The sequence below is a fragment of the Manis pentadactyla genome, chromosome 10, assembly GCF_030020395.1.
Source record: "Manis pentadactyla isolate mManPen7 chromosome 10, mManPen7.hap1, whole genome shotgun sequence".
NCBI lineage: Eukaryota > Metazoa > Chordata > Mammalia > Pholidota > Manidae > Manis > Manis pentadactyla.
Genome location: NC_080028.1, coordinates 37589382 through 37614579, shown reverse-complemented (window position 1 = coordinate 37614579; position 25198 = coordinate 37589382). Strand labels below are relative to the sequence as shown.

At 37.0% G+C, this 25198-nt stretch overlaps 1 protein-coding gene across 2 annotated transcripts; it reads left to right on the top strand.

Moving 5' to 3' along the window:
- Positions 1 to 1224: 1224 nt before the first annotated feature.
- On the top strand, positions 1225 to 24595 carry LOC118927262 (ribitol-5-phosphate xylosyltransferase 1). Of its 2 annotated transcripts, XM_036915207.2 has the most exons (6): positions 1225 to 1516; positions 2315 to 2470; positions 6451 to 6553; positions 19598 to 19912; positions 21795 to 21965; positions 24166 to 24595. In XM_036915207.2, exons 1-6 carry the CDS (start codon positions 1348 to 1350, stop codon positions 24581 to 24583), a joined length of 1332 nt encoding a protein of 443 aa, XP_036771102.2. In that variant the 5' UTR covers positions 1225 to 1347; the 3' UTR covers positions 24584 to 24595. The 2 variants fall into 2 exon arrangements, with proteins under 2 accessions (XP_036771102.2, XP_057342635.1); XM_057486652.1 differs by lacking the exons at positions 1225 to 1516; positions 2315 to 2470 and adding an exon at positions 12728 to 12898.
- The last annotated feature ends 603 nt before the right edge of the window (positions 24596 to 25198 follow it).

The window sequence follows — 25198 nt, the reverse complement described above, 5'->3', positions numbered from 1 at the left end:
CTCAAGCTGTTTGCTATTAGAATCTGATATTGCTAAGCAAAATACAAAACAAATTTAGATGAGATGAGATACACAGCCACTATGATGGCAAGAACACAGAACTGAAAACAGAGATTATAATCTAGCTCAGCCACTAACAAAGTATGTGATTTTGGCAGTCAACTCACCTCTCTGGACCGAAATTTCCTTACAGTCATAAAATTTACCTTATCAAATTATCTAGATGTCATGGTGGAAAACAGAGATCTGATCCCCAAGAGCATAAAATTCCAAAAGTGTAAATTTCTGCTAGTGGAGGGGATGGAAACTTTTCCCAGCAACATTAAGATGACCCTGCATCAGGGTAAAAAGTTGAACCAGTCAGGACACAACAGTTGGAGGCGCTAACAGCCCACTCCACACTTGTCTCCTACAAGCTCTCTGGCTACCAAGACTGCCCAACAAGTTGAACAGTAAAACTGGACACAGCTGACAAGAGATTGTAGCCCAACTTCACAAGGCCTGACATAGCAAGTTAATGGAGATCATTCATTTTTACAGCCTCTATTAGGCAAAAGACTGCATGTCTGTGTGCATTCAAGTCACATTACAGTGATAAAACTTAGTTTTTAAATTTTTTGATTGCGATAAGATATATATAACATAAAGTTTGCCATTCTAAGTGTACCATTTAGTAGCATTAGTCAATCTTGTGCCACTACCACCACTTAACTTTTTTAACAGGTATTTGTATTCATTCATCTGTCATTGTAGCAGGCCCTATGCTAAGGGCTGGGGATTACGTGTTGAACAAAATTGGTGTGGTCGGTTCCTTCACCTGGCCTTCATGGACCAGGATGGGTGTTGTTTTTTGGCTTTTGGCTTTTTTTCTTTGCGGTCAAATAACGGCGAAGTCTTTATGTACATAGTAGGGAAGGCACTGTTAAAGAGGACCGTGGGTACACTGCAGAGGTAAGGGAGCCACGCGAGGAAGGTGCAGCCGTCCTACGTCCAATTCCAGAGTGGGGGACTAGCGGGATCTCAGCTACACCTAAGGGGGCGGGGCCTGCGGCGGGGAGAGACGGGGTGGGAGGCGGAGCCTGAGTTGAGTGAGCGTGGGCGGGGCCGGGAAGTAGGGACGCTCGGGCGGGGGCGGGGCCGGGGAGGCGGGGGAGGCGGAGGAGACGACCGGGCGCGGTGGAGGGCGGGGCCTGGCTGGGCTTTGGCAGGGCTGGGCGGGGTCTGGCGACTCCCTCCGTAAGGCCCTGGCCCTGCACCGAACACCGCCTTCGTCCGGAGGCTGAGCGGCGTCTCTGCCTTCGGCCCTGCTCCTTGGCGGCGGCGGTCTTGACGGGAAGCCTGAGTGGAATGCGGCTGACGCGGAAGCGGCTCTGCTCGTTTCTCATCGCCCTGTACTGCCTATTCTCCCTCTACGCCGCCTACCACGTCTTCTTCGGGCGCCGCCGCCTGGCTCCGGCCGGGTCTTTGCGGGGCCTCAGGAAGGGGGCGGCCTCGGCGCGGGAGAGACGCGGCCGAGGTAGGACCCCGCGCGGGGACGGCCGAGCCACGAGGCCGCCGACCCTGCCGTCCGGTCCGGGCTCGGGGCGGCCGTTCGCCCGCTAGCTCTCCACGGCCAGCCCTGGGCGCGGGGTTGGAGCGGGTACGAATGCCTCAGCCTTTGCCCGAATCTGTCATGCGTGCTTACTCCCCACCCCGAGGCTGACAGGCGCGCGCATCTCCGAAACAGTGCCCTAAACATCGAAGGTGGTGTCGCAAAATGCCGGGGATTCCAGGGAATGCAGCTGGAGTTAAGACAGCTGTGTCCATATTGAAACAAAGAGCCTTCTCTAAACACGCAGTGCCTTCAGAAGGCCAGGGGGCTTTCCCTCCAAGTTCTGATGCCCTGTCCTGTATTTTGACCTTTGTCAGGATCCGACTCGGGTTTATATCTCCCTCTTCGAAATTTGGCACTATAGTATATGAAACTGTTGAACACTTTACATTCTGAAGTCCGGTTTTTACGTATAGTTTACGGATGTACAATGTATAAAGAATTGCAAAAGTTAAACTTGTCACTTGATACATACTCACCAGCTGTTTTGGAAGGTTTCTTTGGGGAGAGATTTCATGGCTCGTGTTAACATTTAATAAAAATTTCTGATTTGATTTTTAATGTGTGTGTTTAACCAGTTCAAATTAAGTTGCTTTACCTCTCTGAAATACTAAAGTTAGGATAAAACCAGAACCCCCTAACATCTAATTTAAATGGCTTGAATTCATCTGCGACTGCAGCTCTACCTGACTAATAAACACTGTACCTCTCTTTTTAAAACAGAGCAGTTTACTTTGGAAAGTGAAGAATGGAATCCTTGGGAAGGAGATGAAAAATATGAGCAACAACACAGACTTAAAACTAGCCTTCAAATATTAAATAAATCCACAAAAGGGAAAACAGACTTCCATGTACAAATCTGGGGCAAAGCTGCCATTGGTAAGTTAATATTTAGAGCTAAGACATGTCAAAGTATCATGAAATGCATTTTATTAATATTCAATTCACCTTATTTTAATACATTTATAGTTTATTTCATCATTTGTTAAGTTGTGATGTATTTTTTTCACTTTTTCTCTATTTCATTTCTCCTTTTCCTTAGAAAACATGTATATAAATAGACTGTATGTCTGGGGAAAGAAAATCCTGGGGCAAAATACCTCTAAAACCTAAATCAGTTAAAAGGAGAAATAAAGTTAAAATCCATTTATTTAAGCTTACAAACTGCAGTCTGGGACCTTCTCTTTCCTACTCCAGCAGAAGCAAAACCGCGCCCCTCTCAGGTACAGATAAGCCCTTTGCTGCCCAGGTAATCACCCATTGATATGGAGATGAACTTCTCTCTGCCCCTGAGGAATGATGCAAATGCACTAAAGCATACTTCTCTCCACCCTTGAGCGCCTGTTGATAGGCAGATATACTAAAGCCAGGTGAGATATTCTGGAAATATTACAATTTTACCTACATAGACACACAGGCACACATTCTATTGTTGATTTTACCAGAGCACAGTTTTATTGGATGCTTGATATACAAGTATAAGATGTGGCCCCTGCCCTTGATGGCCAAGTAAGTTTGGGAAACATTGAACTTAACAAAGTAAAACAAGCCTCTCTCAGAGCCTTTAATATGCCAAGAGTTCATTGAGAATGTCCAAGAAGGAGATATTGTATGTCACTGATTAAACTTGATTGCCCACAAAAGCATTTTTTCTGTGAGAGTTTAGTGTTCCAAGTTACATATTATGCTCAATGAAAGAATGGGGCCCTCATAGAGGGTTAGAAGAGTCAAAGAATTTAGTGAAGCAGAAAGATCTTTATTTGGCCTGTAAACATGAGTTGGATGTGTGTAGTATGACAAGAGATATGGATAGAAAGTACCAGATGAGAGGAAAATAAACTGAGAATAATGCCCAGCCCATGGTGTTTAATAAGTTCATTCAAACTTGAATACAAATATACATCCTTAAAAATTACTACTGACTTCTAAATTTCAAGTACTCAGACTCAGGCCTCTAATTGTCAAGTTGTAGCAATTTTTTTCTTTACAACATCTATATTAATTTTTTCCTTTAATTCCCACTTCCTATTCTTGTTTTTAATTAAATCTATGTATTAACAGGTTTTCATGTTTTCTGACTTTTCTCAGTCTAGCAGAGTGGCCAGATGAGTTTTGTCAGACATTACCTTCATCAACCTAGTTTCCGGCACAATCATTGGATACCAGTTACAGACATTCCTATCAAAAAGGAAGAAAATGAAAGGAAAATGGAGCCACTGGTCAAGTAAATTTGAAATCTAACCAGGCAAAACTCCATTAGGTTTCAAGGCCAGGAAATAATTTGTGGCTCAAAGCATTATTTCCAGCCATTCAGTTCCCCCACCCTTGGAGTACACTTCCTTTGTTGTGAAGGGTAGCATATATTTGCAACTCAGTAGTTCTATCAGCCTGCTTCCTGCTGGTAGGACTTTTGGAGTCCAACAGCCTTCTTTCATTTCAACATCTCTCCAACCTTTTTAGTCCAAGCTGGTAGTGTTTCTGCTGATACAACATTCTCAAAAAACTTGTGGGTCTCCTATGTATGCCACAAGGATTCACTCCATTATACAAGAGTTCCTTCGTAGGTCTTCCCTGGAAATCCCTCTTTATTTCTGCTTTCTGCTGAGATGGCTGAGGAGATCCGTAAATTACACCAAATATCTTCAAAAGCCCTCTGTGTAACTGAATATTCTGACCTTTTTATCCTTCTGAGGCATTAGTAAAAGGATATGCAATCACAGCCTCAGCCACCTTTCTAAAGCATGCTTTCCTGAAAGCATATCTCCCAGTTTTTCACCTCTTTTGCAATCTGAATAAGCTGAGAATTTCCTAAATCATCAAGTCCTGGTTCCTTTTTGCTTAACAGTTCTTCTGTCAGTCTTCTCTTTCCTCTCACGTTTTGCTGTAATCAGCAGGAAGAAACCAGGCCACAGCTTCAGCACTTTGCTTGGAAATCTCTTCAACTAAATATCCAAGCCTATCATTTAACTACAGGACACAATTCAGCTAAGCCTTCTACTGTATAACCAGTATTCCCTTTTCTCCAGTCTCATAACATGTTCCTCATTTCCTTCTGAGCCCTCACCAGCAGCACTTCTAATGTGCATATTTCTACCAAAAGTCTGCTTATGATGATTTAGATATTCTCCAAGGTGATACAGGCTTTTTTTACTGTGCTCCTTTCTTCTGAGTTCTCACTAGTTGGGCCATTAGCATCCATATTTCTACCTATAATCTGTCCAAGGCAATCTAATCTAGGCTTTTTTTATCAAGCACCTCAAAATTCTTTCAGCCTTTCCCCATTACCCAATTCCAAAGCCACTTACAGATTTTTAAGTATATGTTATAATAGCACCCCATTTCCAGGTGCCATAATTTATAGTTGCCTATAGCTGCCATAACCATTTGCCAAAAATATACTGGCTCAAACAATTCAAATTTATTATCTTTTTAAATTGAGATATAATTGACGTATAACATTATATTAATTTCAGATATACGACATAACGATTCAATACATGTATATAGTAAGAAATGATCAGCACAGTAAGTCTAGTTGACATCCATCACCTCACATAAACAGTGTTTTTTCTTGTGATGAGGACTTTTAAGATCCACTCTCTTCTTCATAAGCAGAGCAGGAGATACAAATAAACTGAACAAACTTACGGCTAAGCACCTGCCACTACAATATTGATGCCTTTCACTCAAATCCTGCTTGTCTCACTGGAATTTCCTTATGTCCAGATGAAAGAAAAAAAAAACAGATAAGCCTGAAACATTAGTGCTGACTGAAGGTGGACTGCTACTGTATCGCTAGGTTTGCCTTGAAATATGTTAGTGATGGAAAATCCTCCCAATGAGCAGAGCTTTTGGCAAAAAAATGAACATCTGCTCATTCACTTTATGTGGAGAGAGAAGTGGCCCAATAAGGAGTGGGTGCCCATGGACTTATAAGTCCCACCAAGTGGCTGAGCTGGTTCATCGGTAGCCCAGAAGGAGCAAAGGTGGAAGATTGAAGATGTGGATGGACTTACGCATATCCACATGCAGAAGAAAGAATTTGCACCCTTACCTCATATCATATACAAAAACCAACTCAAAACGAAGGCTTTAATATAAGATCTTAAACCATAAGACTCCTAGAGGAAATCATAGGGGAAAGCTTGACATTAATCTTGGCAGTGATTTTTTGCATATAACACCAAATGTACTGGCAACAAAAGCAAAAGTGAACAGGGCTCCCAGGTTATCTACAGAGGACTTCATTGTGTGGCACTGCTCTCCTCTGTTCTCAGAGCTTTCATTGAGGTGAAATCATAAAACATCAGGGGCTCCCCTAAGAAAACAGATGGAATGACATTTGTCTACAGAAGGCATCATACAGTGAGGGATATGTGTTTAAGAGAGGAGGAGTTACTGTCTTCTTGAAATATTGAATGTATATGTATATACATGAACTCTTCTGGTTGTGTTTGGCACAAAATGGTGAATCCCCCCAGTTATTGTAATACAGACATAGTTCTAATCATATAATAACTTACATTATAATATTAACACATTTCAGAATGAAATACATAGTAAAGGTCCAGTGATAATTAGAGGTTTTGCAAATTTTGAATAAGAGACGTTATTGTCTTTAAAATACCCACACTTTGCTACGTTTTACACTGACAACCTCTGAGTTCTGTCACTCATACATTAGCTGCCATATTGATGATTTTGAGCTATTGCTTGGTAGAACTGTCTGCCACAGGACCAAAGAGGAATAAAGTCTGGTTTCCTAATTTCAAATATATAAAAGAACAGAACATAAATACATCTCACATACCAGAAAAAATCAGTTAGTAAATGTTTTTTGTCTTTGTTTTTAATACCAGGTTTATATCTCTGGGAGCACATTTTTGAAGGCTTACTTGAACCCACTGATGTGACAGCTCAGTGGAGAGAAGGAAATTCAGTTGTAGGAAGAACACATTACAGGTAATAATTGTGCAAAATAACTTCTGCTATGTGTCTGTACAATGTGTTATGTAAGTGCTGGAAAAATAAGGAAAATATTTTTATAGGAAATACTTCAACTTGTGAAGAAGAGAGGAGTAAATCCCATGAATATGTATTTGTAGTTAAAAGCTTATCCTGAACATTTTCTTATGAAGTTGGATGTTATAAAATATTCCTTTTTATTAGAACCATGTTTCATTTTTATCAAAATATTTCTGATTATATAGAAAAGTTCATGCTTCAAATTTTTTAACATTTTGATTGTTGATAAGCATTTAGCATTCCATTTCTTAGAGGAATAATATGTAAACTTAAGAGTAATTTCATTTATCTCTTTCATATAATAGTCATGTTCACATATTTTTATAATCAAGTAGTATCAAAGCTGTTCTTAGGAGTTTTGAATATTGTATTTACTAAAATATATTTCATATGTGAGTTCTACCATGATATGATGGTATATTACCATTGTACTGCAGTACTCCAGAAATCTCTTCCTAAATTTTTTTTTACTGAAGAATAGTTGACATACAGTATTAGGTATACAAGGTAGTGATCCACAAATTATGTACATTATGAAATGCTCACAATAAGTGTGGTTACCATCTGTCACCATATAAAGTTATTATAATATTATTGACCATATTCCCTGTCCTACACAGAAATCTTATTTTTTAGCTTTAATAAAACTTGCATATTCTTAAGACTTTGAGCTTTTATTTTTATAAAACTTGTATCTGTGATTACATATTTTCTAAAGTTTTTAAATAGAATTAAGATCTTTATTTAGAAAAATTGTGATAATTTTGGTATATAAAAGAATGCTATTTTCTACTAGATTTTGCTTTCTTACTGAAATAAAAAAAATTACTATTTTAAATTGCTTTCTTCTTGTAACAATTGCATTAGGGGAAAAAATGTGCACCAAAGATTCTGGTTTCTGTTAGGATTCCATGTTTTTCCCACAAAAGTCAAGAGAAAAATCTCACTATCATTGGAATTTTCACTCCTTTAATTCTTTCTTCATACAGTTTTTTGAAAGTAAATTCACTTCATGTATCTTTTCAAAGTAATCATTCTCCAAAAGTTTTAGGTTTTTAAATTATTATTGATAATGATTATTTTTCTTTTCACCCCCAGGCTTCTATTGATATAATGCTATTCAAAATTTTATGTGTAGTCCTGAACTTACAGTAGTTGGATTTGAGTATTTGAAAATAAATGGGTATTAGGCATATTAATCTAATATTTTAGTTTTGGGAAAGTATGTGTTATGGGCATTAGTCTAATAGTTCTTCCATGATACATAGATTTTTTTCAGAAAAATTCTTAAGATTTCACAGAGAAATTAGTATACAGTGTTACTGTAATGATAGGAAAGGATTTGAGCAAACAGCATTAACTCCTAAAAGAAAGCCAAATTTACCCGCACCTTCTAAAGTTTTTACCTGATATTTTATCTTATTCTCAAATATCAATGCTATTTTTTCTTAGGACTTAGTAGAACTGTGTATTCAAGGAAGTCTACAGTTGTGTTAAAATGACATATTAAAGTTTTAGCCTCATGAAGAGTAATCTACATAACTTCTTTTTCCAAAATTAATAAATATATATGAAATTACAAGTTTTGAATTGAGTGGGATATTGGGTACTAACTTAAATGTTTCAGCACGTTCAGCTTTATTTGACCAAAAGTGAATCAGAAGTAATTGGTCGCCTTGAAGATACTGAAAGAATTCTTTGTTGTAAATAAGTAAAACTACATTTTGTTTAAGAAATCTTTGTTTACAAAGAGCTTATGTCATTTAATTTTAGCCCCACAAATAGGTCTGAAGCAGAAGTAAAAGGATACCATCAGTGTCCCAGGGTTGATCAGGCTCATGAATGCTGATTCTTATCAAATCATAGGTTCAAAGAATGTAATCCAGAATACCAAGTAAATAACCCAGAATGGAAATAGACCTGACAGTCAGTGCATGTGCTTGTATTGGCTTGACCAGCACATTCTTTCCATATAGGCAGGCTACAAGTGATGCCTAGTTATTTGAAGGTTGTTTGATTAAACATGGAATCAAAATATATATGTAATACTTCCAGATCTCTGTGTTTCAGAAGGGAAGAAATTATTCCATGTTCACCATTGAATCAATAGCATCCATAGCTTGTGCTCAGGATATGAATACATGAATACATGTGGGACAGACTGAACTTTTGAGTCAGTTTGCCCTGTCACCTCTGGGCAGTGTAGCAGTATGATTGAGTTGTTAAGAGCCTGAACTTTGCAGCCAAAATATCTCAGTTCAGATTATAACTTTACCTCTTATCAGCTCTCTGACCTCTATGTGCCTAGATTTCCATAAGTTTTAAATAAGGCAAGTTATAGTTTCTGTATCACAGGATTGTTTTAAAGATAAATGCATTGATAGATGTACAGTGCTTAGATCAGTATCTGGCCCATAATAGTCACTATAGAAGGCTTGTTATTATTTTTACTGTTACTTAAATAGGTACTACAACATCTTCCTACCTTTTCAGTTCTCCTTTTTCTGTTTTCTGTGTTTCCATTATTGTTGTTATCCTTTATTTCTTAGGAGGACTCTTTTGCTCATCATGGCCTTTATACATCTCCATAAGATTGCCTTCAGAATCCTGTAATGTCCATGTGCAGGCATTATCAGAAGATACATAAATGTTTACCCATTTGATAAAAGCTAGATGTCAAATTACTTAATTCAGTGTTACCCAAGTCCACTTAAGTTATTTTAGTGAGCATCTGCTACTTATGGAAAACTTGAACTAATTTCTCAATCATGATAGAATAAAATATGATCCTATTTTTAGAATTTCTGGATATTACTTCTAAAAGAAGTTTGTGAGCTCACTACTCATCACAGTGAGTGAAAGCTTTTACAGATAATATTAATGGTTACTGACACTACATTAAGCCAAATACTGGACCATAGATAAGTGCAGGCGTCAAATGAAATTTTCATTGGTATACAAAGACAATATAGTTAAATTTTTCTTAAGACCCATTCTCCCATTTCAGCCAAGCCAGTCTGAGAATGGGAGTGTTCCATTACAAGCGCTGAATTAGGAAGGTGTGGAATCATGGCAGGAGTACCACAAAAGCACGGTGAATTGCAGCAACTATTCAAATGCAAAGGTCATTCATGAGTTTGGTATTCCTATTTTATAAAACTGAATATCCTAAAACTATGTATCAACCAAAAGATATATAGAATTCAATGACAGAGCCATATGCATGGTTTGGCATATGCACTTACTCTTTATCAAGGCATTTGCCAGACTCTTAACTGGGAAATTAGTAATTTTATCTATAACTTACTTACTGTAATAATGGTATATATGTGTTTGTGTGTATAGTGTTTGTTCAGCAGTGCTTCCAGAATTTAGAAAAAAATGAAACAATTTAATTGGATTCTAAAAAATATATTCTGTTTACACTCAGCTTGGACCTCAATATTTGAATATTTTCTCCAGACTTTCTAGGTATTGAAAGTACTGACTGGGAGGAAAATTTTTAATGGGACCAAAGAGGAAAAGGGAAAAAATATTGAGAACTAGAAGTTCTGACTATTAAATATATGCTAAGAAATCTAGAAGAGTAAATCACTGTTTTAAAATTTTGTATATGAGCTCCTTAAGTATGTTTATTCTTCAGTTAATGGAATTTTTATGATTGATGATTGACTAATAACCTTAGGAAATTAAGATGTACCTTTTATCACACAAAAATACATTGTAATATTTCACACAGAAGCCTTACTTTATGTAATATATAGCTGGAAAATGTATTATTAAATTGAATTTTTATAACTTTATTCATATTTTAAACGCAATAGGAGAACTTAAATAAATTAGTAGAGTAATAACACCTTTAAAGAGAATTACTGTTTATTCATTCAACATTTACTGAGTGCCTCCTAGTTAACTCATAGTAGGCTCTGATAATTTCAAAGTGAGTAAAATGCTTTTCAGGTAGTTCACAGACTAGTGGTTGAAACAAACATACAAATAATATCCATACTCTATATAAAGCATAATAATAAGGGTGTGCACACTCTATGACGTTGTTAGGGAAATACAGCAGAAAGGCAACTAACCCAGTCTGAGTAGAACTGGTGATATGGAGCCAATCAAGAAAGCTTCCTAGAAGAGATAATAGCTGAGCCAAGTCTTAAAAGATTAATGGGATTTAACAAGGCAGTGAGAGATTATATTCCCACAGAGGCACTGCCAGGGGCTAAGAACTGATAAATAGCTGATTTGTGCATGGATCTGCAAGCCATTCAGAATCCATAGAGCATGTGAATGGTGTAGGATAGCTGACACTGGGCATGCAGGATAAGGGCTAGATCATGGTGGACCTTATTTGTACAACATTAAGGCCCTTGGATTTTATTCTTGGACAGTGAAAAGCAGCTGAAGATGATTAAGCAAGATATGTATGTTTTTTGTATAGATTTCTCTAGTGGCCAAGTGGAAAAATGGTTTTGAAGGAAACTGTGCAGGCAGACCAACACGCACAAAGTATTTGAATCCTATAGGGATTTTTTTTTTAACCCTACATTTCTTTACCTAAATCTGTACTTCCTAGACCAGATACCGAAGCACCCAGGGGCACACAAAATCTTTTAAATATTTGTGGGAAATAGTTATGCCATCATACCTGTCAGACACCATGCAAACTACTAACTCAGGGTAGTTCACAGTCTCAGCATTAGACCATCCTACATTCATTTCAGTGTTGGCCTTTGTGGAGCTGGGTTTTCCATGGTTGCTTTGCTAAAATCCAAGTACCATCCAAAACCCAGTGCTGGACCAGTAATGACAGTGGTAGTGTCTACTACGATTCCAGGGTGTGAGAAGTTGTGTAGTGCTCAACAGGTACACACATCCATCCCATTGTGAAGTATTTGTGGTTAGCAAAGAATGAAATCGGAATTTTTTTTGTTTCAGTGTGTGCGTATTGCTTTTTTAAGTGGCTTTTATGCTGTTAGGACATAAATACTACGTTGTTTGGATGCCACAACTTAAAAAACGGAACCATTACTCATTTCTTTTGGCATGGAAGATACTTTGAAAATTGTTGAGACACTGAAGGCACTGGGAACCAAGAAAGTTTGGGAACCTCTGATTTATAACTAGCTCCACAGTATTGACCCTGTGGCTTTCAACATAACCTAAGCTTGGCCTTGAGGTCCAGAAAGCCAGTTATCATTAAGGGCTGACATTCCTTCTGTAAGAACCTAAGTGCTAAAAGGAACTGTGGAAATTCCCAGGCAGTCAAATGTGCCCTGAATGAATCATACTTCATTTTGTTAATCTATGTATATCAATGCAATTAGAAGCATTCCTTTCACATAAAAATGATTATTTGAGAACAGAGTTTACTGTACTTTTTCATTATAATAAATGACTAAAACCAGGTATTAAAACACTTACACAGCTCCCAATTTCATGGTATGTGAACAGAAGTCTTGCAATGTCCAGCTAAGTTAATACTGCATAAAAATGGTCCTGTCTTTTGGTTTCTTCCTATTCAAATGTAGCATATTTTTAGTCATTGGGGGCCTTTGTGATAAAAAGGCCCCAAACATTCTGAGTTTTTGAAATTTTTTAAGGGAAAAGTGTAGTTTGGCTTTTCTGACTAAATTATAAAATGTCTTCTTCCATCTTAATCTGTTTCTGATTGACTTAAGATTTTTAATTCATCCTAAATATTCAGGACTCAAAAAATTTGTTTTTTAATATTTAGTACTCAGATTTATAAGTTCATTTACCTTTTTTAATGTGAAGAAATTACTTTTTATCAAATATCTAGTGTTTAAAAATTTAAGACAAATTTTATTCCCTTGCAGTCTAACTGTTGAAGAAGTTACATTGTTTGCTATGCATTTGGTTTTGCTTTGGAGCTGCTGATTGCATCTCTGTTAGCATATTTTGATTCCTGTATTTCCTGTAAATTGGTAGTGTGATCTAGACTCTGGAGTCTAGAGGTTTGAGTGGATGCTTGATTGGAAGGTTTTTGTCTTCTTACCAGTGGGTATTTGTTTCCACCTTTAGTTGTTATACGTAATGCTGGAGTGATTAGGCTTGTTCATACTTACGTTTTCATGTTTTTGCCAGTGTATCTCTGGGATGGAGCCCCAGAAATATGATTTCTGGGTCAAAAGATAAATGTGGTTAATTTTGCTAGATTTTGGCAAAATCCTGATAAATCTGTGAGTGTGCCTGCCTCCCCACAGTATCACCAACAGACTGCATTGCCAACTTTGCAGATTTTTGCCAACTTGACAGGTGAGAAATAGTATCTCAGTGCCATTTCTCATTACAAGCAAGGCTACAACTTCATATGGTTGGTTAAGTGACCTGTGCAATAAGTTCATTTACTTTCAAATTGCAAATTTCTTTTTTTTAAGTTAAGTACATAATAAAAAGGACTAATAAGTGGTTATTATAACTTGGAAAATTCAGATGATGAGTTTTTAATCACTCATAATTCTACTTTTCCCATAATTCTAAAAATAAGGTAACAGCACTTTGTCATGTCTACTTCCAGTGTTTTTTCTATGTATAATTAAAATTATAGTACAGTTAGAATATTGTTTCCTGCTTTTTCACCTACTAATATCTAACATTTATTAACTGAAAGCTCTGTGACCAGTATTTAGTCTTTACAGCTATTTCCACTTTTTATCCTTACAAGCCCACTGCTTCTCTCCAACTTAGTTCTGTTGCCCCTATGTAATCTCATTCTGCTTATATATCCTTGAATCACTAGCTTATCTGCATCTCTGCCTTTGTTCATAATACTTATATTTCCTAGAAAGATTTTAACTTTACCTTCCTCTCCTGATTCCCCTTTCATTTAAACTACTTTAGCAATTATATACTGTATTATTTCATTTGGCATTTTATATATACTCTCATATTAGTGTTTCCTGAACTATAAAACACTGCATAAGTGTTTATCATCTGTTATATGCTTATGTAAAGAAATACCTCAACATATCATTTGAAAATGCTTTATATCTCAGAGCCTTACCCTATGAACAATACTTTAAAACAATTACATCAAAGATAAACAATAACAGATAAAGATATATCTGTCAGGATATAGTTAAAGTCTCATGGTATTATTAGATTCTCTTATGATAAATTATGCTGACAGAAACATTTTTGGGCCAAACCTATCTTAACCTAATTAGAAATTGAAATGTTATTAGATAATTATTGATTTTATCCTTGGTAAAATGTTTTATGTCCTTAAAAAAAATAGTAGTTTATATGCCACTCTTTAAAATGTTTGGGCACACAAATGTCCAATAGCTACATTTGAGCCCCATCTGTCTATCATTGCCTGTCTAATGCCTACTAGCTTTCTGCAAGTCATGGAACCTCTCTCGGTGTTTCCTTTTCTTTCTTCATAAAATTGGCCTAGGGTGGGGAGGAGGACTGGAAGACTTATGCTGTAAGGATTATGCCTGCCTGTAATTCTAAGGGAGAAAGAAAGTATTCATATACAGCCAATAATAAATATTTTAGACCAATCAGTACCATCATCATTATCCCAAAAGTGTTTTCTAGCCCCTCAGATTTCGCAGGTTGTCCTAAATTGCTAAGTATATAATCACTGAATCATTGGCCATCTCAGTGCTACCTTCTGTCCAAGGCAAACTCAGAGCATGGTTCTGATCCCGGAGGTTATTATCATTGTAGATAATGTCATAGGAGTCACATGGTACATACACATAGGAACAAATAATGTATTTGGATTTTGTGTCTTAAATAACACCTACTAACTCTAGTATTTGTTAACCAATGTGTCATGAGAACAACTTAAGCTCTGAAGCTAAACAAATCTTGATTCAAAACTTGATGTTGCCATTCTAGCTTGTGCAACTGAAGCCAGAGTTCCCAGATACAAAATGGGGGCTAATTTACTCTGCACAGTTGTTGTGGAGGTTGAGTGATGACCTGTGCAAAATGCCTATGTATCTTGTCTATAAAAGGCATTTTTAAAATGTTAGTCTTTATCCCTAACAATAATAAGCAGTAAAAGAAAGATTTCAGCATCTTTGTAATAAAAATTAAAAGATCATAACACATTACAAAGAAATGGTTGAACAGGTTGTAAAGAATCCAGAACCATTGTGACTGATTTTAAGATAGATTAAACAGTATTTTAAAAAGTATTTAGTACAGTACATGGGCACAAGAACAGACTCATAGGTCAGTGGAACAGAATAGAAAGCCCAGGTATAAACCCACACATACATGGCCAATTAATATATGATAAAGGAGCCATGGATATATAATGGGGAAATGACAGCCTCTTCAACAACTGGTGTTGGCAAAACTGGACAGCTACATGTAAGGGAATGAAACTGGATTACTGTCTAACTCCATACACAGAAGTAAAGTCGAAATGGATCTAAGACCTGAATGTAAATCATGAAACCATTAAACTCTTAGAAGAAAACATAGGCAAAAATCCCTTGAATATAAACATGAGCAACTTTTTCCTGAACACACTCCTCAGGCAAGGGGGAAAAAAGCAAAAATGAACAAATGGGACTACATCATGCTAAAAAGCTTCTGTACAGCAAAGAACACCATCAGTAGAACAAAAAGGCATCCTACAGTATGGGAAAATATATTAGTAAATGACATATCCAGTAAGGGGTTAACATCTAAAATATATAAAGAACTTACATGCCTCAACACCTAAAAAAGCAAATAACCCAATTAAAAAATGAGTGGAGGATCTCAACAGACACTTTTCCAAAGAAGAAATTCAGGTGGCCAACAGGCACATTAAAAGATGCTCCACATCGCTAATTATCAGGGAATTGCAAATTCAAACCACCATGAGATATCACCTCCCACCAGTTAGGATGGCCAACATCCAAAAGACAAGGAACGACAAATGCTGGCAAGGATGCAGAGAAAGGGGAACCCTCCCACCCTGTTGGTGGGAATGTAAATTGGTGCAACCATTGTGGAAAGCAATCTGGAAGTTCCTCAAAAAACGAAAAATAGAAATAACATTTGACCCAGGAATTCCACTCTTAGAAATTTACCCAAAGAAAACAATATCCCTGATTCAAAAAGACATATGCACCCCTGTGTTTATCACAGCACTATTTACAATAGCCAAGATATAGAAGCAACCTATCAGTAGATGAATGGATAAAGAAGATGTGGTACATATACACAATGGAATATTATTCAGCCATAATAAGTAAACAAATCCTACCATTTGCAACAACATGGATGGAGCTAGAGGGTATTATGCTCAGTGAAACAAGCCAGATGGAGAAAGACAAGTACCAAATGATTTCACTCATATGTGGAGTATAAGAACAAAGAAAAACTGAAGGAACAAAACAGCAGCAGAATCACAGAACCCAAAAATGGACTAACACTTACCAAAGGGAAAGGGACTAGGGAGGATGGGTGGGAAGGGAGGGATAAGGGAGGGGAAAAAGAAAGAGGGCCTTATGATTAGCATGTATAATGTAGGGGGGGCATAGGGAGGGATGTGCAACACAGAGAAGACAAGTAGTGATTTTATAGCATCTTACTACACTGATGGACAGTGACTGTAATGGGGTTTGTGGTGGGGACTTGGTGAAGGGGGGAGTCTAGTAAACATAATGTTCTTCATGTAATTGTAGATTAATGATAACAAAATGAATAAAAAATAATCCTACCATTTGCAACAACATGGATGGAGCTAGAGGGTATTATGCCCAGTGAAATAAGCCATGCCAAGAAAAACAAGTACTAAATGATTTCACTCATCTGTGCAGTATAAAACCAACGAAAAAAACTGAAGGAACAAAACAGCAGCAGACTCAGACTCCCAAGAATGGACTACAAAGGGGAGGGGTGGGGGAGAGCAGGTTGGGAGGGAGGGAGAAGCGGATTGAGGGACATGATTGGCACACGTGTGGTGGAGGTCACAGGGAAGACAAGTAGTGACTACAGCATCTTACTACACTGATGGACAGTGACTGCACTGGGAGTGGGGACTTGATAATAAACCTTCAATGATAGCGTCATAAAAAAAATATTTAGTACACATTAAACTTCAGTCGTATTGGTTATTCTAAGCAGCATATAATATGTGAGTTATGAAACATGTCTGTTCCTTTTATGACAATGTTTTTTCCTACAGTAAAGAAGAGAGAGTAATACAAGTTTCCCATTTACCTATCACCTAGAACTAATGAATTCCAGCTCTCTGTCCTATTTGCTTCCGAGATTTAAGTTTCCTCTTAAAGGAATTAAATATTTTCAACAAATGTGAATCTTCCTTTTCTTTTCTTTTCTTTTTTTTTTGAAGCTTTCTTTATACTGTTCTCCAGTCCCTTTCCTCTTCCTTCCTCCTCAGGCAACAGCTGTAATGAATTAGGTGTGTATCCTCCCATTCAGATTGTGTGTTTACGCTGCTGCATGCCCACACTCCATCCCTGAGTGTATGCCTTGCTTTATTAAACTACTCTTTGTACCTGCTCAAACTGCTTGTGAATTAGAAAAATTAGAGAAGCATATCCTTTCTGTTTACAGTTTCAAATTACATAGTTATATTTTGAGTGTTTTGCAGCTTGCTTTTTTAACATTTTTAAGTGTATTTTTTATTGAAGTATAGTTGATGTACAGTATTATATTGGTTTCAAATATACAACACAGTGGTTCAACAGTTACACATATTATTAAATCCTCACCCCAACTAGTGCAATTACTGTCTGTCAACATAAGAAGATGTTACAGAATCATTGGCTATATTCTCTATGCTGTACCGCCATTCCTGTGACCAACTTATACTATGATTGCAATTTTTGTGCCCCTTTTTCCTCCTCACATGCTCTAGCTACACACCCCAGTCACTTCTCAGTGTCTATGAGTCTACTGCTATTTTATTCATTCTATTTGACTTTGTTTTTATATTCTGAAAATCAGTGAAATCATATGGTATCTGTCATTCTCTACATGAGTTGTTTCACTGAACATAATATCCTCTAGGTTCATCTATGTTTTCACAAATGGCAGGATTTCTTTCTTTTTTATGGCTGAATAATATTCTGTTGTGTATATGTACATCTTTATCCATTCATCTGTTGACACTTTGGTTGCTTCCTTATCTTGGCTATTGTATATAATGTGGCAATAAACATAGGGTGCATATTATCTTTTTTAAATTAAAGTATCGTTGATATACAGTCTTATGTTGGTTTCAAATATACAACATACAACTGTGGTTCAACAGTTACCCATATTATTAAATCCCCACCCCCTCTAGTGCATTACTATCTATCAGTGTAGTAAGATGATACAGAATCATTATCTGTATTCTCTGTGCTATAGTACCATCCCCATGCCCAACTTATATTGTAATTATGAATTATTGTACCCCAATTCCTATCCCTTGGTAACCACTAATCCCTTCCTAGTGTCTTATGAGTCTAATGCTATTTTGTTCCTTCTCTTTTGCTTAGTTTTTATATTCCACAAATTAGTGAAATCATACTGTACTTGTCTTTTTCCACCTGGCTTATTTCACTGTGCCTAATACCCTCTAGTTCCATCCATGTTGTTGCAAATGGTAGGATTTGTTTTCTTCTTATGGCTGAATAATATTCCATTTTGTATATGTACCGCATCTTCTTTATCCATTCATCTACTGTTGGACACTTAGGTTGTTTCCATATCTTTGCTATTGCAAATAGTGCAGTCATAAACATAGGGGTGCATATGTCTTTTCGAATCAGGGACCTTGTTTTCTTCAGGTAAATTCCTAGGAGTGGAATTACTGGGTCAAGTAGTATTTCTATTTTTACTCTTTTGAGGAATCTCCATATTGCTTTCCACAATGGTTGCACCAATTTACATTCCCACCAACAGGGTAGGAGGGTTCCTATTTCTCTGCATCCTCACTGGCATTTGTTATTTCTTGTCTTTTGGATAGTGGCCATCCTAATTGGTGAGAGGTGATAACTCATTGTGGTTTTTATTTCCATTTCCCTGATAATTAGTGATGTGGAGCATCTTTTCATGTGCCTGTTGGCCATTTGTATTTCTTCTTTGGAGAAGTGTCTGTTGAGGTCCTCCAACCATTTTTTGATTGGGTTATTTGTTTTTTGGGTGTTGAGGCATATGAGTTCTTTATATATTTTGGATGTTAACCTCTTATCAATAAGTCATTTATGAATATATTCTCCCATACTGTAGGTTGCCTTTTTGTTCTACTGATGGTGTTCTTTGCTGTACAGAAGCTTTTTAGTTTGATATAGTCCACTTGTTTATTTTTATTTTTGTTTCTCTTGCCTGGGGAGACATATCCAGAAAAAAGTTGCTCTTGCTTATGTTCAAGAGGTATTTCGCCTATGTTTTCATCTAAGAGTTTCATGGTTTCATCTTTTATATTTAGGTCTTTAATCCATTTCAAGTTTACTTTTATGTATAGAGTTAATAATCCAGTTTCATTGTATTGCATGTGGCTTCTTTAACATATTTTTGAGACTTAAACTTCGTGAATATTTATGCCATTCTCCATTTCTCAATTCATCAACCCTTTCTCATCCATGGATTCAGACACTAATTCAAAGAGCATAATATCTCACACCATAAAAGGGGTAGAAACTACTGACCTTAACCTCTCCAGTAGGTACTACGCAGATTTGCACACTATTCAACTGTGTTTCTTTGCTTAACAACTCAAATTCTAGCCAGCACTTGTTTTGGAAAAAAAAAAAAGTTACCTACCACATTTCTGATTATCATATACAAGTTGATCTACCTACAAACAAAATTTCCCATTAATCTACAGCCATGCCCCATAATCCAAAGTTGTTTAAAACACTTGTATTACAGAAATTGTTTCCAGGAAGAATATAGATTAAATCTTATTGTAGATTTTATATAAAACAATTTAAAATTTCTCTGGTAACAAACACTTTTGTTTTTGTTTTGTTGGGGTTTTTTTTACAGTTTCGTCACTGGTCCTGCTGTAGTCCCAGGGTACTTCTCTGTTGATGTGAACAATGTGGTACTTGTTTTAAATGGAAGAGAAAAAACTAAGATCTTTTATTCCACCCAGTGGTTACTTTATGCACAAAATTTAGTGCAAACTCAAAAACTTCAGCATCTTGCTGTTGTTTTGCTTGGAAATGAACATTGTAATAATGAATGGATAAACCGATTCCTCAAAAGAAATGGAGGCTTTGTGGAGCTGCTCTTCATAATATATGACAGCCCTTGGATTAATGATGTGGATGTTTTTCAGTGGCCTTTAGGAGTAGCAACGTAAGTGCAAAATATTATTACACATTACCTAAATGTCTAAATCAGGGAGATTGTGTTTTTAATGTATAATAAATGTAATTCTTCTGGGATCATCTGGGAAGCTAGGTACAATCTTTTCTGAGGGCAAAAATATGGTTTAGTCTCATGCTTCAGTAACAATAATAAGGTTTTTAGTGTTTTTTAGCCTTTTATGACAAGAGCAGATGAGTTACTTTTTTGTGTTTTACAACTCCAAGGCATAGGATGAATTTTCAAGTTTATCAGGAGTACCCCGAAGCGATGTGTAACAGTGTGTGCCAGGCAGATAGACCTTCTTTAAATTTAATCTCTGTAATTTACAGTAAAAACAGAAGAACCTTACTTTAAAGGCATATTAAATCAGGAGCACACAGTACCCTTGGATTTGATAGGATTATAATATGCTTACATCTGTCACTAAGACTGGTTGAATCTGCACAAATCTCTTCTATAATAATAGAGGTTAATTAAATAATGGCAAAGGCTTCTCAATATGTCTACAAAGTCCACAAAGTGGAATGCTTATTTTTTATTTTCCTATTAATAGAGGGTTTTTAAATGAGTTGCCACTAGTACATAAACTTCCAGAGGACAGGGATTTGTGTTTCTTTTGTTCACAGCTTTATCTGCAAAGCCTAAAACAGTGTCTGCATTGAGTAGGTACTCAATAAATAGGTGTTAAATGGATGAACTGTGAGAAACCTCACTAAATGCTTTTTGAATGCAGTATTTATTATTCATTATTCTGTCAATGGTTACCAGATATGATGTTAGACTGCTGCTAAGTTGGCTACACAAATACCACCACAGGAGTGCTTTAATAAGACATATTCCCTGGTCTGCCACTATAATATTCAAGTAGGTTGAGGATAGGACCAAAGAAAAGGTTTTATATTGAGTATAGCCAGACTTAAAACACTCTGAGGAATCTCTTCCTTGAGTAGAGCTGATACTGTAAAATGTTTTGAAACAAAATAATTACTTTTCCCAGTAGCAGTATATAACCTGTTCATACTGATTGAATGGAAACTCCTTGTAATTCTGGTACTGTTTGACTAGGCCAGTATCTTTCTTACAGATCATTGGTTCTCAACCAGAGGCAATACTGTGCCCCTGGGAGACATTTAGCAATGTCTGGGGGTATTTTTGGTTGTTACAGATGGGAGGAGGAGGTAATACTGGCATCTGGTAGGTAAGGGCCAGGGCTGTTGCTGAATACCCTCTAGTGTAGAGGACAGTCTCTGCAACAAGAAATGTCTGGCTCAAAATGGTAGTAATGCCAAGACTGAGAGAGACTTGTTATATAAAGCTTTCCTCCCATGTGAAGTTTGTATCTCAGGCACACAGTATAATCTCCGTTATTTCCAAATGCCCATTAGAATGGGCTGATTGCAGCCAGCCTCTCCTGTGTGGCATACAGGCTCTATTTAAAAATCTGCTTGAAAAGCCTTTGGAATTAGAGCTCTTTTTCATTGCAATACGTATTCTGTAATCTTTGCATCACCTAACCAAAACATTCATTAAATCATGATCATTATGAATAAAGAAGGTTATTTATACTTTGAAGGTTGAATTCAGTGTGTCTTATACCTACCAGCATGTAATAGAAGTTGAAGAATGTAAGAAACAAAGCACTTTGGGCGCATAATCTCTGTAGCAATTTTATAAGGATGTCAATGTGAGATTCTTTTTTAAGTCTGTAGAGTCAGGGACTTTTCCAAATTAAACATGGAAAATTACAATTTGGGGTTTAGAAATCGTATTTTAAATCTCTCCATATGATCATGCTCCTCAGATGTTGGGTTATGGGAATTTACCAGTCCTGTTGTATATATTGTTAACTCATATGTGCCTATTTTTATAGATACAGGAATTTTCCCGTGGTGGAAGCAAGTTGGTCAATGTTGCATAATGAAAGGCCTTACTTATGCAATTTCTTAGGAACTGTTTATGAAAATTCTTCCAGACAAGCACTAATGAACATTTTGAAACAAGATGGGAAAGATAAGCTTTGTTGGGTTTCAGCAAGAGAACAGTAAGTTCTGTGTTTACTTGATCCATCCATTTTGTTCTGCAGTCTGAGAATCACTTGTGAGGCAGTACAAGTTTCCAAAGAGACATTGTTAACACCATTAATACCTGTTTTTCCTCTGAAGATATACTGGTAATTAAAGAAACTAGATTGTATAAACTTTAAATAGGAAGAATCTCCTATAGCTGTAGTCCATCTTGAAGAGAAACAATAGCAACTATCATATGCAAATATTAGGTGCTCAGTCGTCCTCAGTAATATTCGTTATTCAGACTTGATAAACAGGACGTTTTGAATGCCAGTAGGGTCTTAGGTTCCTTCCTGAGATGGTCAGCAGACCAGCTGAGTATTCCAAGACTAGCACAAAATATTCCTCACACCTTCAGGAACCTGACGCCCCCAGAGGACAGGGGCCACGAATTATATTCTTTGCCCAGATCTAGCATAAGACCTTGCACAGGTAGGCCTTGGATAAATGGGGAGTAGATGGTTGGATGGGTGGGGAGATGGATGGACTTAATAGGGTTAAGTTTCTTCCATCTTTAACAAAATAATCATGAAGCAAGTGCTCACGACTGAAAGAAGAAAGTTTGGAATCATTTATTTTGTTCTTAAATAAACAGAGTTTCTTGTATATAAAGCAATCATCAGAGAAGTAATGCCTAAAAAATGTCCTTCTAGATCTAAAACTCTATTAATTGTAGCAGAAACTCTTTTGGAAAGCACAACTCACAACTCTATTGTTAGTGTAATCTTATAGTATCTATTCAATCGACAAATACTTACCAAACAACTGCTATATGCCAGAAATTATTTTAGCCATGAGGGATACAGCAGTGAACAAAACAGTCAAAAGTGCATGCCCTCTTGAAACTTAAATGTTTGCTGGAGGGGACAAAGCAGTAAAATATATTGTATATCAGAAGATGGTAAATGCCTTGTAAAACAATATGGAGCAGAGGAGGGATATATAGAGAGGAAGGTACTGAAAGTTGTGCATATGCCTAGTCTAGCAAACCCTAACTGGTTAAATCCAGCTCTTTTATACTTGCTCCATACCTGCAGTCATGCAGCCAGACAGCTTAGAGGAAGGTGCCCATCGATCTCACTGGGAAGCTGAATGTACTTGCAGTCATGATTGACTATGAAATTTAAGTGGCGTAAAGAAGAAAGTAAAGGTGAGGTGAGTGAAGGACCATGAAAGGGCAGTGACAACAATGGATCATAAATCCCAGCTAAACTGCTGGTGTCAGATTATTACAGCAGGTGCCCAGCAGTCACACCTCCCTTGTCACTGTACTCTCCCCTCTCCTGGAAGACTGTTTTCTGCTTTCTTCTCTCTTTCCAACCACTCTTTCCTTGTGACCTTACTGCTTACTTCACTGAGAAAACAGGAGTGGTCAGGAGAGAGTGTCTTGCTACTGTTCCCTCCGCTCCTAGTCTTGCCCCTGTACAGTCTATTCTCAACACAGCAGCCAGATTAATTCTGATAAAACAGATCAGGTCCATCACCTGATCGAAATCCTGCATGATGGGATGCTATGACTTCACTGTCTGCATCTCCCTCACAGTTACTCTGCTTCAACTACCCTAGCTTCCTTGCTGTTCCATGAACATGCCAGGCACACGCTGTCCCCTGGCCTCTGTGCATGTTGTATACTCTGTTCTCCCCCCAGATATGTGCATGGTTTTCTCCCTCCCTCCATCTCCTTGCTCAGAAGTCCCTGCATGGGACATTCCCTGGTTACCCGTTTACAGTTACAACGCTGTCCACTCAGAAACTCCCTCCTACTTCTCTGCTTTATTTTTACTCACAGCACTTAACTCCTAAATAGTTTACTGACTGGCCTTGCTTACTATCCATCTCTACGACTAGAACTAGAATATGAGCTCCATAAGGGCAGGAATTTGGGGGCTGAGGTAGAGAAAGAAGACCTGGCACTTAGAGAATATTACCTGAATTAACAGTCATGCAGAAATTTTATGGTGGTCACTAGATTAAAAAATGTGTAGCTGTAAACTTTTCAAATTCTTAATTATTTTCAAGAAATCTATTTACAAGATTTTATACCTCTTCTACCTGTTGTTCTATAACGTGTTGGCTATTTCCTATAACTAACATTAGAAGACAAAATCTTTTCTTACACAAAAGATATGCTTAGTAAAGTGAAAACTACAGTTTTTTTTTTTTTTAATTTTCTAGGTGGCAGCCTCAGGAAACAAATGAAAGCCTTAAGAATTATCAAGATGCTTTGCTACAGAGTGATCTCACATTGTGCCCAGTGGGAGTAAACACGGAATGTTATAGGATATACGAGGCTTGCTCCTACGGCTCAGTTCCTGTGGTAGAAGACGTGATGACAGCTGGCAGCTGTGGAGATGCATCTGCTAACCATATTGCTCCTCTGCAGTTACTCAAGTCCATGGACGCACCCTTTATCTTTATTAAGAACTGGAAGGAACTTCCTGCTGTTCTAGAAAAAGAGAAAACTATGATTTTACAAGAAAAGATTCAAAGAAGAAAAATGTTACTTCACTGGTACCAACAATTCAAAACAGAGCTAAAAATGAGATTTACTAATATTTTAGAAAGTTCATTTTTAATCAACAATAAAGGTTAAATATTAGTCATCTTTTCAAGCTGAGCTCTCATTTTTTAAATCATTTCAAATACTGTGTGTGAATATGTGTTGTTAGGTAATTATTAAACTTAAATTCTTTAAGTTACCCTTGGGGGCCCTGTTATGTCTGTAGTGTTAAAAACCAAGTGCTTCCTTATTGGGCCACTCCTGAAAGTGAAGTTAAAATGTTACTCAAATTCACTTTTACAAAGTTGAAGGATTCAACATTTATCAACTCTTCTCACCCATTTAAACCCACTCTAGGGAAGCAGCATTATGTAGTAGAAAACACTGGGCTTTGGAGTCAGACAAAACCTGGGTTAAAGCCATGCCTCTGCACCTATCTGAGGACCTTGAGCAAGCCACCTAATTGTGCTGAGTCTTGATTTCTTTCCATGTAAAATAGAGATAATGGTACTTCATATGGCAGGTAAGTTGTAAATATGAAATGAAAGAATATATAAAGCAGCTAGTATGCATAGTAAACTCCTAAGTAAATTCCTATTTAGGAATGTATAGAATATATATAAATTTCTAATTTGTTTTTCATTCTTTACTACTTAATAGTAGGGCTAAGTTTAAATATTTTAACCCATGTCATTTACATAATTTGGG